The 18,079-nt window shown below is 44.0% G+C and overlaps 1 protein-coding gene across 1 annotated transcript in view; it reads left to right on the top strand.

The window, feature by feature from the left end:
- The window catches only part of XKR4 (XK, Kell blood group complex subunit-related family, member 4), a 400,254-nt gene extending 383,108 nt beyond the window's left edge, over window positions 1-17,146 (top strand). Inside the window, exon 3 of the mRNA XM_012661413.1 lies at window positions 16,200-17,146. Within this exon, the coding sequence (XP_012516867.1) occupies window positions 16,200-17,146 (947 nt within the window). The remainder of the gene's footprint in view (window positions 1-16,199) is intronic.
- The last annotated feature ends 933 nt before the right edge of the window (window positions 17,147-18,079 follow it).

Below are 18,079 nucleotides of genomic sequence, written 5' to 3'. Positions count from 1 at the left end.
ACATTGGCCCATTATCTGCCCATGATCAGGGTCCCTTTTCCCCACTAATATCTGATAAAAGCTGATTTATGCCTTATGGACTCAAACACTAGGTCCATTGTGCCCTCACTGTGTCTTGTTCCTGAGAGGCAAAGCCCATGAAGACCCACTGTGTATATGAATTGGCTCAGAGTTCTGACAAAGTTTATAATGCAAACAATAGTCTGTGAAACCAGAACTTACCTCATTCCATGAAAGACACAGTGACTATGCTGGGTCACTACTGTTAGAATATTCTACCAGGACAAGTACTACTTATTTTTATCCAATGAGAATTACTTAGCTCAGTGAATATTTTTCACTTTGGCTTCTTGGAAGCTCGATATAAATTAAGTGCTCAGTTAGAATAATATTAGACCAGAGTTTTGCTATCACTCTTTTTTTTCTCTTATTCTCTGCTAATCATTCACTGAGATATATTTTTTTTACAATTATCTGCTGTAAGTCTTTTTTACAAGTTTATTATTCAGAAAAAACTCAATGGTGACTATTTGCCTAAGAATGATCACATTATTGTCATGGGTATTGGACCACAAATATATCAGTATCTCCAAATTGCACAGTTCCTTATATTGTGCTAACCCAAAAAGTCTGAGAAACATGTAATTCCATACTTTTTGTTGAGAACTCAGACTTCAGAGTCCCTCGATGCTATGAAAATCATCCCTATATACATTTTAGAAAGCCTGAAATAATTTATTCTCATTCATTTTAGAAGATTTAGAAAGAGCCCTGAAATTGGTCATTTCCATTTAAAGGTGTCTGTCTTGGGAAATTACTGTTCTTTTACTGCTTTCTAGTATACAAAATCCTAACTGAAAAACCTTTACACAAAGTGATGGCATGCATCTAATTTATTTCTGTCCTGTTATGAACATGTCTTGGTCAGGGAAGGAAGGTACATTGGATTCTCGATGACTTGTGCTTTATATAGCCCATCCCCATGGGCTAGTTCAGCCCCCAGGATGCTAACAAACAGTCCCAGATCCAGGTTATTTGTACTTTATTATAGGCAAAAATGGCACCCAAGCCATACCTCAATTTAGAACATCTCTAAATTCAGTTCAGTTCAGTTCAATGCAATTTATCAAGTAATTATCAATGGTTCTAGGCATTTTCTGTGTTTCTGGGAGTGCAGCAGTGAATAGCACTCAGTCCCTACCTTCGTGAATTCCACAAAAGATAGACAAAGGCTGATGACAAACAGCTCAGAAATTACACTGCACAGAGATGGCGCTTCTTTTTGACCACCAGTGGAGAGAGGACAGGATGGATTTCTGGAAGGAGATGGCTCAACAGGCATCACAGAATAGTCAACCTGGAGTGTGAAGGAGGGGACATAAGATGGAGGCCCAGGCCCAGACACGGTTTTGGGATTCCAAAAGGCTCAAGCTAGGTGGAAGACGAGGATATCCTGAACATTCCTGGAGTCTAGCCCAGTGGCAGGCCTGAGGCAGGCACTTGGTATTTATTGAATTGAATAAGTGAGTGTAAAAAAATCTAAAAAGAAGCATATTAATGTGAAAATTGAATGGGATAATCGCTACTTATTATATTTATTAGGGACCCTGAATTCAGGCTATAGGTTGCCTACATCAGGGGACTAGTACGTGGACCTGACTTTGAGATGATTCTTAATGTAAAGCAACCCTCCACTTTTCCAATGAAAGGAGGATACATAACATAGTTTTGAAGCCAACATAAATATATAAACTGTTGGGGATGGAGATGAAATAGCTGAATGTCTATTTATACTATTTAACTCATTACCTTAATCGTACATACATATCAAATAACATATAGATTGAGAAAGTTTGCTTCTTTCCTTTGTCATAATTTTCAGTCTTCTAGAAGGCACAGTTTGAGGAGCACCACCTCGCTCCTCCACTGTCATTGAAAATGCATCATGATTCTGAACGGGGTGTGTGGGGCTCTCACTGGAGCTTGCAGCAGCTGACAAAGGTTCTTCTTTGCTATTTATGATCTTCAGAACTACCTACTATGTTGCTTGAAAAGTCTAATTTATAACACTCAATACTTAATTATGAACCCATACTTCCTAAATTGAATTAAATTTCTTCCTCCCTTTCTTTTTTCTCGTTTCTTTTCTTTCTTTCACTCTGTCACTGATTTTGTTAGTAAATCTCTACAATCATCCCAAATTTGGAATGATTTAGGTCATTTCAATTATAAGTCTTCCCAAATGGAATTGTGTTGTTCAAAAAATACAATAATTAAGGGTGCACCTCAAAATATGACAGACCAGCTAAAAGGTGGTTCCCTCTAGTCTTAGGTGTATGTGAGGGAAGAATCTTGTCGTAATCACATGTGAGAAATACGGAACTGCTTCGCAAGAGCTGGTGATGTTACGGCAGAGATGACTGGGAATAGACCGACACGCACACAGACATATTGGCAAAACAGGTTTATACGCCGGCGGGCTCAGAGGGCAATTTTTCCTCCCAAATTCTGAGCACCAGACAAAGAGCATTGCAGTCTTTTATACACTCTGCTTAAGGGAGAGGGGAACAGTTACTACAGGGTTAACATTAGTGAGGCAGAGTCCTAAGCTACTTCACAGCCTGGTACACTAATTGCTAGGTCAAGGTCGAAGGGGAGGAGGAGGAGGCTCAGGGAAGGATCGAAAGGGAGAAAAACCCAATAGTGGAATTTTCTAAGAATTCCAGTTTAGTGGAATTTTCCAATTTTCCACTTCAGTGAAAGGCATATTTTTTTCTAAAAATAAGGTTAGACTAGAAAAGGTCGGTTGACTTGGTCTTGGTGCTCCTGACCCTGGAAGCCAGAATCACTCCTAAATGTTTGAGGGTCCCCAAAGTACCAGACATTTTGTCACCTAAGAATCCTACACCGGAAGGCTCCTTAACAGGACTGATCATCTATCCTTCTGGCAAGGAAGGCATCTCTCACAACCACAGATTTTCTAAAAGAAATTTCACAATGCTCCTCAGCAACCCAGGCTGGGAAATTCTTTCCTTTGGGTGCTGTTTTGTGAACAGCAGAGATAATAACTAATACCAGTAAAACTCTTCACAGTTTAGGAAGCACGTCCACAGCCTCTCTCTCCCCTACTCCTAGCAGGGCTTCGGGTTAAGAGCAGAATCTATTTATAGGATTCAAGAGAAGCCCCCCGCTGGCAACAGGCAGAATGGCCAGGTCTTCCCTTCCAGGGGAGGGAGAGATGGCCACAGGCGGTGTCCCAAGGAAGTAAGTGCTCAGAGAAGCCAGCGTGCCTGTGGTCTGCGACTTTGCCAGGTGGGGCGGATCAAGCGGCAAGACACGGGGTGGGAGGGAAGGGGAGATGGAGATGAGAGGCTGACATTCTCTAAGCAGGAAATGAGAGAGAAAGGGGGAGGGCCTGATTGTAGCAGGGCTTGGTGTGTCATTTATCTTGTGGAGCCATAAACAGGGAGTCCCTGAAGGGTTTTCAGCTGGGGAGAGATTGGATCAGATTTCCATGGTAGACAGTTCACTTGAACCACAATGTGGACGCCCGGTGGGAGGCCAGCTAGAAGGCTGTGCCTGGGGGGGTCCTAAATTCGGGGGAGGCAGGAGGGAGCGAAGAGAGGTCCTCTGACCTAGAGCCCCGCGGGGCTCATGCAGCCCCTCCCACCCCGCTCTGATCCTAAACCCCGAGCTGGAACTGTGTCACTCCAACCAAGCTGCTGCTCGCAGCGATTTGCTGTCCTCTCTAAGGCCATCTTGTTCGTCACATTACTAGATGCTCTCGTAGCCTGTCTTCTCCAGGATAAACTCCTTTCTTTCTTGCCTCCGGAAACAGCAGCGCAGAAGGAGCAGCCCAGTGACCCCCCAGAGAGCTGCGGGAGCCTGCGCAGGTCCCCGCCCCTGAGGCGAGAACCTGGCACTGAGAAGGCTGCGCTGTTTCCGAGCCCTTGGGGTCCTCGCAGGGTGGGCTTTCTCTGAGCCAGTCCGACCAACCCGTGTCCTCAGGGTACTGAGTCATTTTTTGTGAACCACCTAGAAAGGCATTGCTGGGCTTGAAAGCACAATTTATTGCTGCATTATTAAATGGTCCCAGCAGCAAGCCACATTTTTTTTATTGACAGAGTGAAAATGAGGCAACCCAGAGGGCAGGACCCTGGAAAATAGGGCAGAAGCTGGGATTCCAGAGCCCCAACCCCAACACACACACACACACACACACACACACACACACACAGGCGCGCGCGGGAAAAGGCCTCTTACTGCTCCCGGACAACCCGCAGGCCTGGGAAACGATTCTACATTCAAAATCCTTAGAGGAAGCTACAGCGTGTACAAGGCAGGGCATCTTCAAAGGGCGTCCACTTCTGCCAGAAATTGTTTGAGGAAGGAAGCCAGGAAAAAGAAGCAATACAAAGCAGACAAAGGAAGTGGCCCCAAGGCCCTCAGAGCAGTTTGGGGCCTCTGCCCCCTTCCCACACCCCTTCGCTTCCCTCCTGCTCCTCCCCAGCCTTAGGAGGGACCCCACATACACCCTGCAGTATGAGCTGCCCACGCCCTCCTTTCTTGTATACGACCCAGGAAAATCCTGAGGACCAACATTGTCCCTGTTGCCCAGGCTTTCCCAAGACCACGCCACCAAAACCCACTCCTGTCTCATACTTCTCTGCAAACCCTGGAACAATTTATACCTCACTCTTCCTTTTTCCCGATTAAGTGGCCTCTACTGTATAGGCCTTTAATCTAAATAAAATCAAGTACATATTCTTGATCCCATGCTTTTACATCTCTAAGGGAAAAAATCCTTATCCTATAGATTTTACCTTTTATTCTATTCTTTCTCTGTCATGTTATTCTGTTAAAGCCAACCTCCTCCAATAAAGCTTCCTTCCATCCCAGGGCATGAAACAGTACCAGGGAGCTGGGGGTCGGGGTGGGGGTAGGGGCAAAATTAAGAGCAGAGCCGGGATTCAGAATGGCCAGTTGTATTTCTAGAGAAGGTTTTCTGTTCACAAAGTTTGGACACACTGGATTCTCACTCAAACCCATGAAGAATGGGTAAAATCAAGTGTGCGCCCAGAGACAGGCAGCTAGTAAGAGTGAATTCTGCGTGCTGGAGCTGTTTCCCACACTCTCTGGGGAGGTATGGCATTGCCTCCCGCCCCTGCGGGGAGGGTTCTCTCACTGCACTGCACTCCGCCCCTTCAGCAATCCTACCTTGCCAGGTGGCTGCCACGGGTGTCCCTGCCCCAGAGTGAGGCCGAGTCCCTGTGTCTGCACTTATGACCATGGCCTCCTACCTCCTCTGGTGGGCTCTGCTCCGCCCCTCCTCAGACACACCGGCTGCAGCCTCGGCCCCATCTGCAGGCCCTGGCCTGTGCCCAAATCCCTTCTCCAGCCGCCTTTCCCTTCCTGGACGGCGCCCCTGCGCACAGGTTGCGCTCACATTCTGCTTGCTGCATTGTAAATATGAATGTTGCAAATCTGTATCTATCTCCCATACTGATTTTTCAATTCCTTAGGGAACTGCATTTGTGTCCTTAGTGCCTGACACTTAGTAGATGTTCAATAAACATTTGTAAGAGGAAAGAACTGAGGAAGGGATGGAGAGAAAGAGGAAGGGGGGAGGATCCACGTCCATGCTTTCTGGATGCAAACTTCTGGTCATCGGAACATAGCTCCAAACAGACCCCTCCACGGATAAGCCTGGGCAAACTCTCTCCGGGTCTCTCCTTGAGAAACTCCCACCACGAGCATTGTTTCCATCTTCCTCTCTGTCAGGAGGCACAGTTCCACTTAAGCAGACTCCTAGCTCTCCAACCATAAAAGAGCTTTGGCTCTTAATGTCCATAAATGCAAACATTGATGCCACCTCATGTCATCTTGGACACCACATGCCAGCACCGCCTCTGCCTGTGCACCCATCCTACATCTGCTGCCCCAAGTGTGCCTCACTCTCCTTAGTTTTATTTACCCTGGCCCAGTTTGTGAGGCAGGATTTATGTCACCATTTCCCATTTTCTGGGCCCCCTTCCAAGTTCTTGAAGCATGAATAGCTCTGAATGTGGGTGACCAGACAGTGGTTCTCATTAGAATTCACACTTGATTCTAGACCCCGGGGACCCAGACTCACATCTCCCAGGGATGCGTTGCACTACACATTCCCCTAAATAGGCCAGGAACTGTCAATATAGGTGATGCTCGTGGATGATTTGTGGCATGTGGGCCATGAAATTCACATGCATGGCAGACGACAAAGGCACCTTGGGGACATATGGGAAGGCTGAACAACGAACGATTCTGTCTCAGCTGTTTCAGTTGGCAGGGCTGGCGCAAGGCTGGCTGGAGGAGCTGGCCCTTCCACAAGTAGGGCAAGATAAAGCGTGCAGGGGGCCAGCCTGAGCCCAGGAACCATCTTGCCCATTCACTTGAGAAATGCCTACCTGCTTTCCAGGAAACGACTGAGAAGTTTGTGGAGGTGTGGTGTTTGTGCTCCTCATTAGATATCTTTAGGTGTAAAGAGTACATTTTCAAGAGGTTTTTTTCATGCCCAAACTCCATCCCATGTATAGAATATGCTGACACCAAGAGGTTTCCTGTAGTTTTATTTGGCTGGCTGGCTGGTCACAGTGCTCCTGGGCTTCAGTGGAGACAGCCACCACCCAAGCCCACACTACAACCACCTAAAAACCCTTTCCAAATTACCAAGTTTTGCAATTGGGCGAAAATGTTTCAGTGCATGTAGGGAAAAGTGTAAGAATTTTGAAGTCAGAGAAATGTGGATGTGACCCCTGATTCTGTTACATGTTGGAAATGTATTCACAAGTGAGGGCAGGAGCCAGAAAACCAAGGTCCATGGGCCAAAGTCAGCCATTGCCTATTTTTTCATCTGTTCAAGTATCGCCTATGGCTGCTTTCCGACTGCAACGGTGAAGTTGAGTGGTTATGACAGAGACCAATGCCCGGCAAAGCCCAAAGTACGTTAGCTGACCCTCTACAGAAAAAGTTTGCTGCCCCTGAGTAAGACTATTTCACCTCGCAAAGCCTCACTTTCCTCATCTGCAAAATGGGCAAAATACTTACGTTGAAGAAGTGATGCTGTGAGAAATAAGTGAGATAATAAGAGTAAAAAAGTCAGCCCATAGCAATGTCTGCTGCATGTTGGGTCTTTAAATTATGATTATTTTAACCTTGCTGTTGTCCCGCCATGTGACTCTTAGACGGGTGAGAAAAGGACACAGCTTGTCCTCCTGTTTCCACCCTTGTTTCCCTCTTTAGTTCTCTTCATTTCACCCCATTTCACCTCCTACCCCCCAAAGTAGAAAAACTGCAAGAAAAATAGTGTAGTGTTTAAAAAAAAAATGGGATGGAAAATAAACCTACTCTAAAGGAAAATTTAATTCTATTGGGCATCTCAGGTTACTCATTTTGTGCCTTTCAAGTAGTAATATTGATCTCATCTTATTTTCAGTGTAAATTTAAGCATGCAATATGTAACAGTGCACAGAAAACAGGATTCTTATCTTCTCCTATATATAGAATTTTATTTTCCTAAAGAAAGTATTGTTTAGATAGTTTCAAATTCCACACACAAAATGTTTGTCTTCTTAGGAAATTTTAATAAAAGCTAATTTTCTTTAATGGAATGGAGCTATGTGAGATTATCTGAGGGTTTTTTTTTCCCTATTCAGAAGGAAATAACTTTCCACATTTGTTAAGAAGGAGGAGAGATACTTTGCTTCTCCCAACAAGGTCCTTCAAGTATTTTTATATCAAAACATTTTCAAAATTTCAGTTCAGTGTTTCCTTATCACCTCCTTAGCAGCCTTACAATTTGCCTTGCAAAGAAGCTCGAATCCGCAGAGTGGATTACTAAAAGAATGTATATCCCTACCAAAACTAAACATATTAAAGCATTTAAATATTTTTAATCAGAGGTATTACAAGGTTTAAAACAGAGATAAAATGGCTTCGGCGCAAGAAGATTGAGGAAATCGTGCACCGGTGGAGTTTGCCGCCCACGCCTGCCCGTCACCCCGCGGCAGATCAGAGCACAGAGGGCGTCCCGTGTGCTTTCACCTAGGCTAATTGGCTACGACTCCAGCCAAGGGGGACTACTGCATTTACACTCGTAACTAAAAGACAAACTCTAAACACGCTGGAAACAGGAAACCATTCTGGTCCTGGATATGCATTCTGTGACCTGTTACTCTTGGACCCTATGATCCTACTCAAATCAAGAAATATTTTTACTTAGGTGAAAATCCAGGAAGACTGCGGGAGCTATTTTAGATCAGAAAGCATGAAGAGGGGAAAAGCATGGCTTTCCTTTCAGGTACTTGTTCTTCTGATCCAGTTCGTGAAATGAATCCCAAACAGGATCATTTGGCCTGGGTACAAGTACGGTTGCTGTGGCCGGCAGGAGCAGGTGACGGGAGCCCGCTCGGAGGCAGAGGCCTCAACAGGGGCACTAATGGAAGCCCTCCAGGGTCATGTACAACCCACCACGTCAGGCCCTCACGAGTCCGAACGGAATGAGATTTGAGAACTCACTGCACTTGTTTGTGTCTCGGCTGCCGGTCGTTAGTGAGGATTAACATACCAGTTTGCTGTGCTGGTGAACAGAGCTTTGGAATCTGGGAATTCTGACGCTGGTCCTCCTTGCTAATTCCGTGAGCCTGAGCAAGTTATTTAACCTCTGTCTGGTTCTCTGTTTCCCTGTTTGCAAAAAGCAATACTTACCTCAAAGCGTCAGTATGAGAGTTAGACAAAGGATGTAGGTACGCAGCACGTCACTGTGCACAAAGCAAGGGCCCAATCGATGCTTTTACGAGCCTCACATGCACTAAGGAAACTGTAAAATTTCTCGACTACAAGAAACCAATATCACACGGCCACCTACGATTCAATGTTTTTGTTTGTTAGTTTGTTTAGGGACTATACCTTTAGGCAAAGAAAAATGAGGGTGTGTGAGAAGATATGTGTGTTATCAACGGTCATATGATAATATTACATCCATAGCCAAAGAGGATTATGTTGTGAATCATCCATTCCCAAACCATTTGTGAGAAGATACTTTCAATTTCCTCCAAAAAGGCTGAAATCGACAGAAAGGGTGAAGAAACGGAGTGAGAGGAAGGGAAGTCAAGGGGTTTGCAATGCAGACGGTGGGAAGACAGGGAAACAAGATGAGAACGGCCACTGGAGGCAAAGGCACTAACTCAAGAAACTGACAGACAAGCAGAACGGCCACGCTGGGTGCAGCAGTGAGCCAAAGACACACAGCCTGCCCTCCTGGGGGACACGTCCATCCGTCAGCGCCCGCACGGATGAAGAGTGACAGCAGGCAGGCTGAGGCAGACTAGGAAGAACAAATACGGGGTGTTAGGGGCTAGGGAAGGCTTCCCTAAGGAAATGAATGATGTTTCAACTGAAAACTGCAGGATAAGTAGGGATTAACTGGAGAGAGCAGCTTTTCAAGGGAGAGCACTGCATTTCCTGTCTCTGGGAAGAGAATGTGGCTTTATGTAGCATTTGAGCAATGGAGAGATGGCAGTGTGGTTGGAACACAGAGAGGCAGGTGCAAGGTGAGGCAGGAGAGGTCAGAGGGACTCAAAAAGCCACCAGGTCGGGCCTTCTAAGATGTCCTGATAGAGCCCAGCCACCAGCAGCATGAGCTTCCTTGGAGCACACAGCCAGTTAGCTCTCCGCAGGGCTGCTCTGGCTCTGTAAGGGGAAAGGAGAACTCATTGAGGGCCTTTAGTTGATTCTTCATGAAGGGCATATTTGCTGTTTTATTCTCTCTGCTTTTGCGTATGTTTGAAATTTTTCATGATAGCAAATTTTTAAGTTTAAAAGAAAAAAGGCAGCCCTTTCTCACTAGCTGCAGTTTGGTTCTGAACACAGGCCAGTGACCAGGGGTTTCCCTGAGACTGCAACCTTTGGTTTGCCTGTTGCAGGGGAAGGTTATGTCCTCCCCAGGGAGAAAGAAAAGACAGGCTCATTCCCTTTGGTGAAGAATCAAAGAATTAGAGCACTTGGTTCAATTCCCCGAACCTCTTACATCTGGGGAATTAGGCTATAAATCCTATAAAGCATTCTCTGGGGATTTCCAAGAATTCTTGTTTACACCCAGACCACAAACAACACAACAGGAGTATAGATTTTATTCCACAGTGTTTTGGCATCTGTAGCTCAAACTGAAATTGCAAAGAAACAGAATAGGGGAGCAATGAAGAATTGTACAAACCTTTTGAGCATTTCATTCTCTCTCTGGTTCTAGCTCTGCATTTGGAATATTCTTTCTTCCTTTCCTTCCTTCCTTTCTTCCTTCTTTCTTTTTAATCTAAGTGCCAACTCTTAATATATGTTGGGCTCTGTGCAAGGCTTGCGGGGCCAAAAAGGTAAAAACAGGTACTTATCCTGGCTTAAAGGCCCCCCTCTACTGAGAAACACAATAGTTAAACAAGCACAAAATAAAACATAATTATATTAAATAAAGTGGGATCAGTGCTCTGCAGGAAGAGGAGGGATACTTTGTATGGAAACCTGTCCATGGAGAGAACTGCTTTACACTTGGGAGCCAGAGATAGCCCCCTCTTAATCTAGAGGTTTCAAAATCAAAGATATTCTTGCATTATAATACTTTCAAGGGTCTTATATCCCCCACTAACCCCTCATCCATTATTTCCCCGAGGAAATAATGTTTAAATTAGTATGATAACACTTTCATCCACTACCCCCGATGCACACCCCCTATCAACCATACTCTGAGCTGTCATTTTGTGTAATCCTAATACAAAGAATTCTGTACATCCCTCACTAAAACTGCATTTAGACACAAATTAAAGAAAGGTTATAGGAAAGCAAGTTACTCATGATGAAAAGCAGAGGTCAGTGATGCTGAGCCCTTTTAATGGGAACTGTGGTATTGAAATCAAATCTGTATTTGGAACAAAGCCACAAGATTGAGAGCAGGGATGCAGAAAGGAACAGTTAGAGCTGACCCCCGACACTCAAGTAGAGTACATTCCTGTCTTATTTTGAGCTTTGTTTGTGTTTTAAGAACAGATTTGGGGTTAGGTTCGGCAGCACCAAACTTTATTTCATTAATCCAACTTTTTGGTAATAATTCAGTTCCATGTGAAGTGCAATGGGAGCAGGAAATAATGGGAAAGAAAGGTGGAGCAGAGCGAAAGGGGAGGAGGGAACGACAGCTAGAGAGAGGGAAAGGAAGGGAAGGAAGGAAAGCACATGAAGAGAGATGCTCCAAAGGGAAAGGACATCCCTAAGCAAAGGAAAAGAGGAAAGAAACTCAAGACCTGGCTGTTCACTTGGACTAATGGTATTGATTTCTGTCAGCTGCTTTTGAAATGTTAATTAGCTAACTAGTTAGTATCAGACCCATAACCCTTATTCTGAAAAATCTTTATTCAATATGGACAAGTATCTTAGACGTCCTCTGAGAAATTAGCCTCTGGCTTACTAAGCAGCATCTATAGTTATTCAAATCACAGATCAGAGGAGAGAGAAGTAGCCCCCTTCCAGTCTAGAGTCGCAAAATCAAAACTCTTGGATTATAATATTTCCAAGGTGTTATATCCCTTAGCAACCCTATCCAAAGAAAAGGAATATCTTTATCTATATAGCTATATAGACAATCAGCTCAAAATGGTGGAATAAACTGTCATAGTAACTTTATGGTCATTGAACTGTTGTATTCAAAGTCAGATCGATTGTTCAAGCTGCAGTACAGTAAGAAAGCAAAGACACCTGGATCAGCTGGACTCAATTCAGTGACAGAAGCAATGCACCAAAATGGCACACATTCTGAACACATGGATTTGGTTGGCCTTGCAACATGGTATTTCACTTGAGCTACACATAAAACCCTTTTCTTAGAACTGTGACAGCCTATCTGGAAATTCATGTTCCCTTTCATTCTGAGAAGGGCATTACACTAATGACAGTGGGGATAAAAGGAAGAATTGTGTTCTTTCCACAAGAAAGCAAACATTGTCACTTACAGCAAATTGCTTCCAGGTATTCCACTGTAGGTCTGTGGGGTTTCAGGTAAACAGTCAGACACAGCCCTAGAGCTCAATAAGCCTGGTGAGTTTGAGGAGGTGGTTTGAGATCTGAGAGTAAGTCAGATCACTCAGGGAGATGCTGGGAAGAGAAGAGGACCAAGGACTGCATCCAAGCAATGCCATAGCTCAAGGACAAGCAGACAAAAATGGGGAAATAAGAAAGAAAGAACAGGAGGGGAAATAGGAGACGAGTCTGAAACAAAGGAAGAGAAGAGATAAAATCAAGTGAATGGTTGTTTTCTTGGGATACAGGAGGCTTGTTACATGTTTATAAGACCTGGGGAAGGAGCTCTTGGAGAGGAAGAGACGGAATACAGAGCAGGCAGAATAATTGATAGGGTCCTTTCTCAAGAAAGCAGGAGGGTAAGTTCTGGAGTGGAAGAAAGACAGTTTTCACCTGAGACAAGTGGGAAGCAGGAGGAAGGGAAGACAAATCATTTTAACCTCTCGAAGTGAGACTCAATTTCTTTTCTATAAAATGAGATTATTATACCAGGTAAATTCTGAGTCTTATCATCTATTTTCACATTTTAAAAAATAATATAATCCTTTTGTGTCCTCTGTAGCTGTTTTTGTAGTTTGATCGTAGAATGAAGTTTTCATGAGTGATATGCTATTATTTTGAAAGAAAATACAGATACATTATATATTTTGTTTTTTATGTATGTATATATACACATATATATATTCCACTGAAAGACATTTTATGTTTTAGTATTTTAATGATGTTGAAAACAATGCATTGTTCAAAGTCATATATGTATTCCTGCCTGGGATGTATAACCTGAATCTAGCCATGAAAAAACAGCAGATAAGCCCAAAACGAAGAACACTTCCTTCTTTTTTCTTTTTTTTTTTTTTAATTTCAGGGTACTATACTCTGCAAAAAATGTCTATGTCATAAAAGGCAAAGGAAGTCTGTAGAAATACTCCAGATTAAAAAAAATTAAATTGTAATACCTGATCCTAGACTCAATTCTGTACTGGGGGAAAAATTCTGGAATGGATATCGTTAATGGCAATTGATGACACTGGAATATTGATGGTGGGTTAGAAAAAAGTATCAGTGTTAAATTAACCGAAGTCAATCACTTCACTGTGGTTACGTAAGAGAATATCCCTATTCATAGGAGATAAACACTGATGTATTCTAGGGTAAAGGGCTATGATACATGATATATTCAATTTACTCTCAAATGGTATGAGAGAGAGACAGAGAGGGCTCAATGAGAAAGCAAATGAGACCAGTTGACAATCTGGGCAAAGGGTACATGGGTGTTCAAAGTACTATTTTTTTCTTTACAATTCTTCTGTAAGTTTGAAATTATTTCAAATAAAAACTTAAAATAGACATTGTTTTCTAAAGGAGCGCTCAGAGGCCGTGTTCCAGCACTGTGCCAGCCACGTCTGATCCCCCACAGTGCATCGGAAGTCCCAGGGTACTATGCCAATAACGCGGCACCGTCTGCAGGAGGCTGTCTTGGCATTGGAAACAACCAGTGTCGTTTGTATTAAAAGCCAAAGAACTAAGCATGCTGTGGCAGGTGTGAATTACTCTAAAATGACCCTGTATTTTCTGTTCAGACATTTGTTTGTCTTCTAAAAATTAATTGCTAAACAAAAGAAAAAGCAAATCATAATCAAATAAGGAAGAGAAATTCTACTTGTTGCTGAAGCAGAGAATTCAAAAACGGGGTGGCCACGACAGACGTGAAATTTCCCTTTGGTTTAGATTGTTTTAATTGTAATATATTAATATATAGAAAGCAAAGCTGAAAGAAAGTCTTCATTTTTCTGCCGCCCCAATATCATCTTGACAAGTTCCTGGAGTGTCAAACGCAGGCTGAATTGCTCTTTTAGGACACGCAGTAAAAGGGATAAAGATTACAGGGAAATTTGAACGAGGCTAATTTTTCTATCCTGACAACAGGTAATAATTTCATGATGCTGTGCACTTAAAAGTTTGTTACTATCTTTTCACTGCTTTGGAAAGCAGCTTTAAACAACCTCTTCCGGTGCAAACCGGTGGAACCACCGCGACGATCGGGCGGAGTCCTCTCTCGGGTTCGCAGGCGCCCGGCCAGCGCTGCAGCCGTCTTCCGGGAGGGGGCGCTGTCCTGGAGGGGGCCGGCGCGCGGAGAGGGGCGTTCCCGTGCAGAAACCGCGCGGGGTGCGCAGTTTCAAAGCATAAAGCGAGCACAGTCTATTCAAAAAGCTACCAATTTGCAAATGGTACAAATAGGGAGCGAGGCATGAGTAGCTTCTATGCCATACAAAGGTGTTGAAATTTAAAAGTGGCACATTTTGTTCTTATATCCCAAACGAGTAATAATAAATACATCGTTCGCATAGTTATTATCCCATCACCATTTCCCATTCTCTCACCTTCTTTCTTCTTTTTTTTAACTTTTCCTCCTTCCCTCTCTTTTCACTCTTGAATTTGCTTTATAATTGATGTTGGTGTTTTCCATTGCATAGAAATTAAATTACCATAAACTCCTTTGTGTGCTGGTCTCTAACTGACCTATATTATCAGAAATACCGCCGTAGTTGCCTGTGACTTACAATAATGAAGTATCTTTGTGCTGGCCAGGGAGGAAAAAAAAAAAAGGAAAGAAAAAAGAAAAGAAAAAAAACAACCCTGAAGTTCCCAAGGTCCCAGTGTAGCATGTCTGGTTGTTCTGCTGGCTTTACTGGGTGGAAGAACAAGAAGTGGCTGTTGGAAAATATTTTCTTTATGAATAATTATTCTTTGGAGTTCATCTTACTCAAGGAGGATGTGTAAGAAATAATTATTGAGGTTGAATGTTTTTTTCTATCAATTAGTGTGGCCGTTTTCCACACTTTTTTTTCATCTTTCAAAGATCGTGGACAACGGTTTTTCTCTACAAAAATATTTTTTCATAAAAAGTACCAATTCCATCATAAGCTCTTGGCAATCAACACACATTCTATTATTTCCAAAAGGAGAGAGAGACTATAATATGGCCTGGTTATAATTAATAATAGATTTGAAAAAAAAAACAGTTGAAATTTAAAACAAACAAGACCATTCTTAGTCTTGGTGAGTCTTGGTACAGCTGGTTAGGCAGCTGTGGTGCAGGTTGACATAATATTTCAGTGACTAAGGGTAATTCCCCAAAAGCGCTCTCTCCTAAAGGAAGCCAGACTTTTAGGTGAGCCCTGTCCACGTCTGGACCACAATGACTCCTTTGAGTCACAGGAGTCGGAGCAAGAGTAGAAGAAAGCCTTGAAAATTATAATTAAAATTCGGAAACTCACTTTTAGAGCGAATACCAACCATATGGGGCTAATAAAATGATAAAATAAGACAAGTGATCTAAATGTTTTTACTATAATCTTTATGAAAAGCTAAAGGGTGAATGACAGTGAGTGGACATTTCTTCTTTTAAGGGAAAGGCAGCAATGAACAGACAAGCTATAGGAAGAGTATCAGATCACTTTAGGACAAACTGCACTCCAGATGTCACCAGAAGCATTGCCAAAGGTGCCGTATAGACGCCTTTGCTTGTTTTGAAGAAAGTGTAAACTCTCTTTTGCGAATGAGCTACATTAATTCTTGCTTAGAAGCAGAAAGCCAGCTAGTCCCTCGAGTTTCCTGTGGTCATGCATCCCTTTCAATCACACAGTCTCAGAGCTGACAGGGAGCCTTGGCGATACCTGATCTGTAAATGAGGACCCCTGTTTAAATGATTGTCAAGGTCATGCAGGTAATAAGTGGCAAAGTGGAAGCAGCAACGCAGTCCTGCCAACCTCCAGTCCACAGTTATTTCCCCCTACACAAACCACCTCCTTCGTCTATTTACACCAAATACGTGGGAAGTTAAATCCCACCCCATTTCCAGGTCTTACATCGCACACTGGTTTCCAGTCATATTCCCATTAGCTTCATTACTTCTCCTCATGGTTGGGCTTCAGCGAGGACAGATACCAGGACCCCCATGTGAGTTAAACCTCAGGGAAATTGAGAGCCTTTGCTGAGGTCCGAGCCAGCCTGTCCCAACCCCCCAGGTCCGTGCTACTTGACTTCCAGGGGGCATGGTTGCATCTCACTTTTGACAGACTGTCTTTCTGTCTTCCCGTTTGTAGGTTTCACAGCGGCAGCCTCCCTTGTGTCCTTGGCCTGGGCCTTGGCCTCTTACCAGAAGGCCCTCCGGGACTCCCGAGACGACAAGAAGCCCATCAGCTACATGGCAGTCATCATCCAGTTCTGCTGGCACTTCTTCACCATCGCCGCCAGGGTCATCACGTTCGCCCTCTTCGCCTCAGTTTTCCAGCTGTACTTTGGGATCTTCATCGTCCTTCACTGGTGCATCATGACCTTCTGGATCGTCCACTGTGAGACAGAGTTCTGCATCACCAAATGGGAAGAGATTGTGTTCGACATGGTGGTGGGGATTATCTACATCTTCAGTTGGTTCAACGTCAAGGAAGGCAGGACACGCTGCAGGTTATTCATTTACTATTTTGTGATCCTTTTGGAAAATACAGCCTTGAGCGCCCTCTGGTACCTCTACAAGGCTCCCCAGATCGCAGACGCGTTTGCCATTCCAGCACTGTGTGTGGTGTTCAGCAGCTTTTTAACTGGCATTGTTTTTATGCTGATGTATTATGCCTTCTTTCACCCCAATGGACCCAGATTCGGGCAGTCACCAAGCTGTGCTTGTGAGGACCCGGTCGCTGCCTTCTCTCTGCCTCCGGAAGTGGCCACGAGCACCCTACGGTCCATCTCCAACAACCGCAGTGTTGTCAGTGACCGCGATCAGAAGTTCGCAGAGCGGGATGGGTGCGTACCTGTCTTTCAGGTGAGGCCCACCGCCCCATCCACTCCATCATCTCGCCCACCACGGATTGAAGAATCAGTCATTAAAATTGATCTGTTCAGGAATAGGTACCCAGCGTGGGAGAGACATGTTTTGGACCGAAGCCTACGAAAGGCCATTTTAGCCTTTGAGTGTTCCCCGTCTCCTCCAAGGCTGCAGTACAAAGATGACGCCCTTATTCAGGAGCGGCTGGAGTACGAAACCACTTTATAAAACAGGACTTGCAGGAGCCACAACATCCAGATGAAGGGGTGACAGCAGGGCTGTGGCAATAATGACACTTCATCCTGGAGGAGGGCAACGAGCGGTGAAGTTCTCAGTCTGACCATGGTCACGATTATCATTGGATCCTCTGCTGGTCTCCCTCCAAACCAGCAGCGCCCGAGAGTCTCTCTCTCCACCTGAAGGAACGACGCCAGCTTCCCATGACTCTCCATTGCTACCCAACTCCTCCTGCACGGGCTTGGAGAGCTCCCACCAGAGGGTACTCCTATCATAGAAAATTTTGCCTCCAATCCATTGGGTGTTTTGATGGAGTTAACTGACCCTTGCATAAAAATAGATTCAGTCATACACACACATACACACACTGACACCCACTAACACACACACAGATAACACCAGTCCTCTGTCGGAATAGCTTAGGTGATTTTTCTTGATGCACAGCTCTGATTCCCACAGGAATATAAAAACAAAGAGAGAGAAAATGTATCCCTCAAGACTCCAGAAAAAAAAATAGAACTGCTTAGAAAATTCATGACCCATTTTCTTATTTGGAAACCCATACCACGTGTGAAAAGCCTATCTAACGGACAGCAAACTCAAGTGTGTTTACACATGTGTTAGCACTGATGGAATGGTTCGTTTTCTACACATTTCAGGATTTTTTTATTTTAAATTTTCAGTTGAGGACATCGTTTTTTGACAGAAATCCTATGCAGCACATATATGGCTTTTGACAAGACCAAGGAGCTTGATAACTTCGTGACGTCAACTAAATGATATTCATGGTTCAGTACTCGATTGCAGCAATTAGTAAGTACACAAAGAGGAAGTGGGGAAAAGGCAAAATGAGAGTTGATTCCCAGGTATGTGCAGCTCCCATTGGAATGTGCGGGCCCAGTGGCGGGAGAGGAATGGGCCGGA

The sequence above is a fragment of the Propithecus coquereli genome, unplaced genomic scaffold (assembly GCF_000956105.1).
Source record: "Propithecus coquereli isolate 6110/MARCELLA unplaced genomic scaffold, Pcoq_1.0 Scaffold71, whole genome shotgun sequence".
NCBI classification, from domain to species: domain Eukaryota; kingdom Metazoa; phylum Chordata; class Mammalia; order Primates; family Indriidae; genus Propithecus; species Propithecus coquereli.
This window is presented reverse-complemented; position numbering and strand designations above follow the sequence as displayed.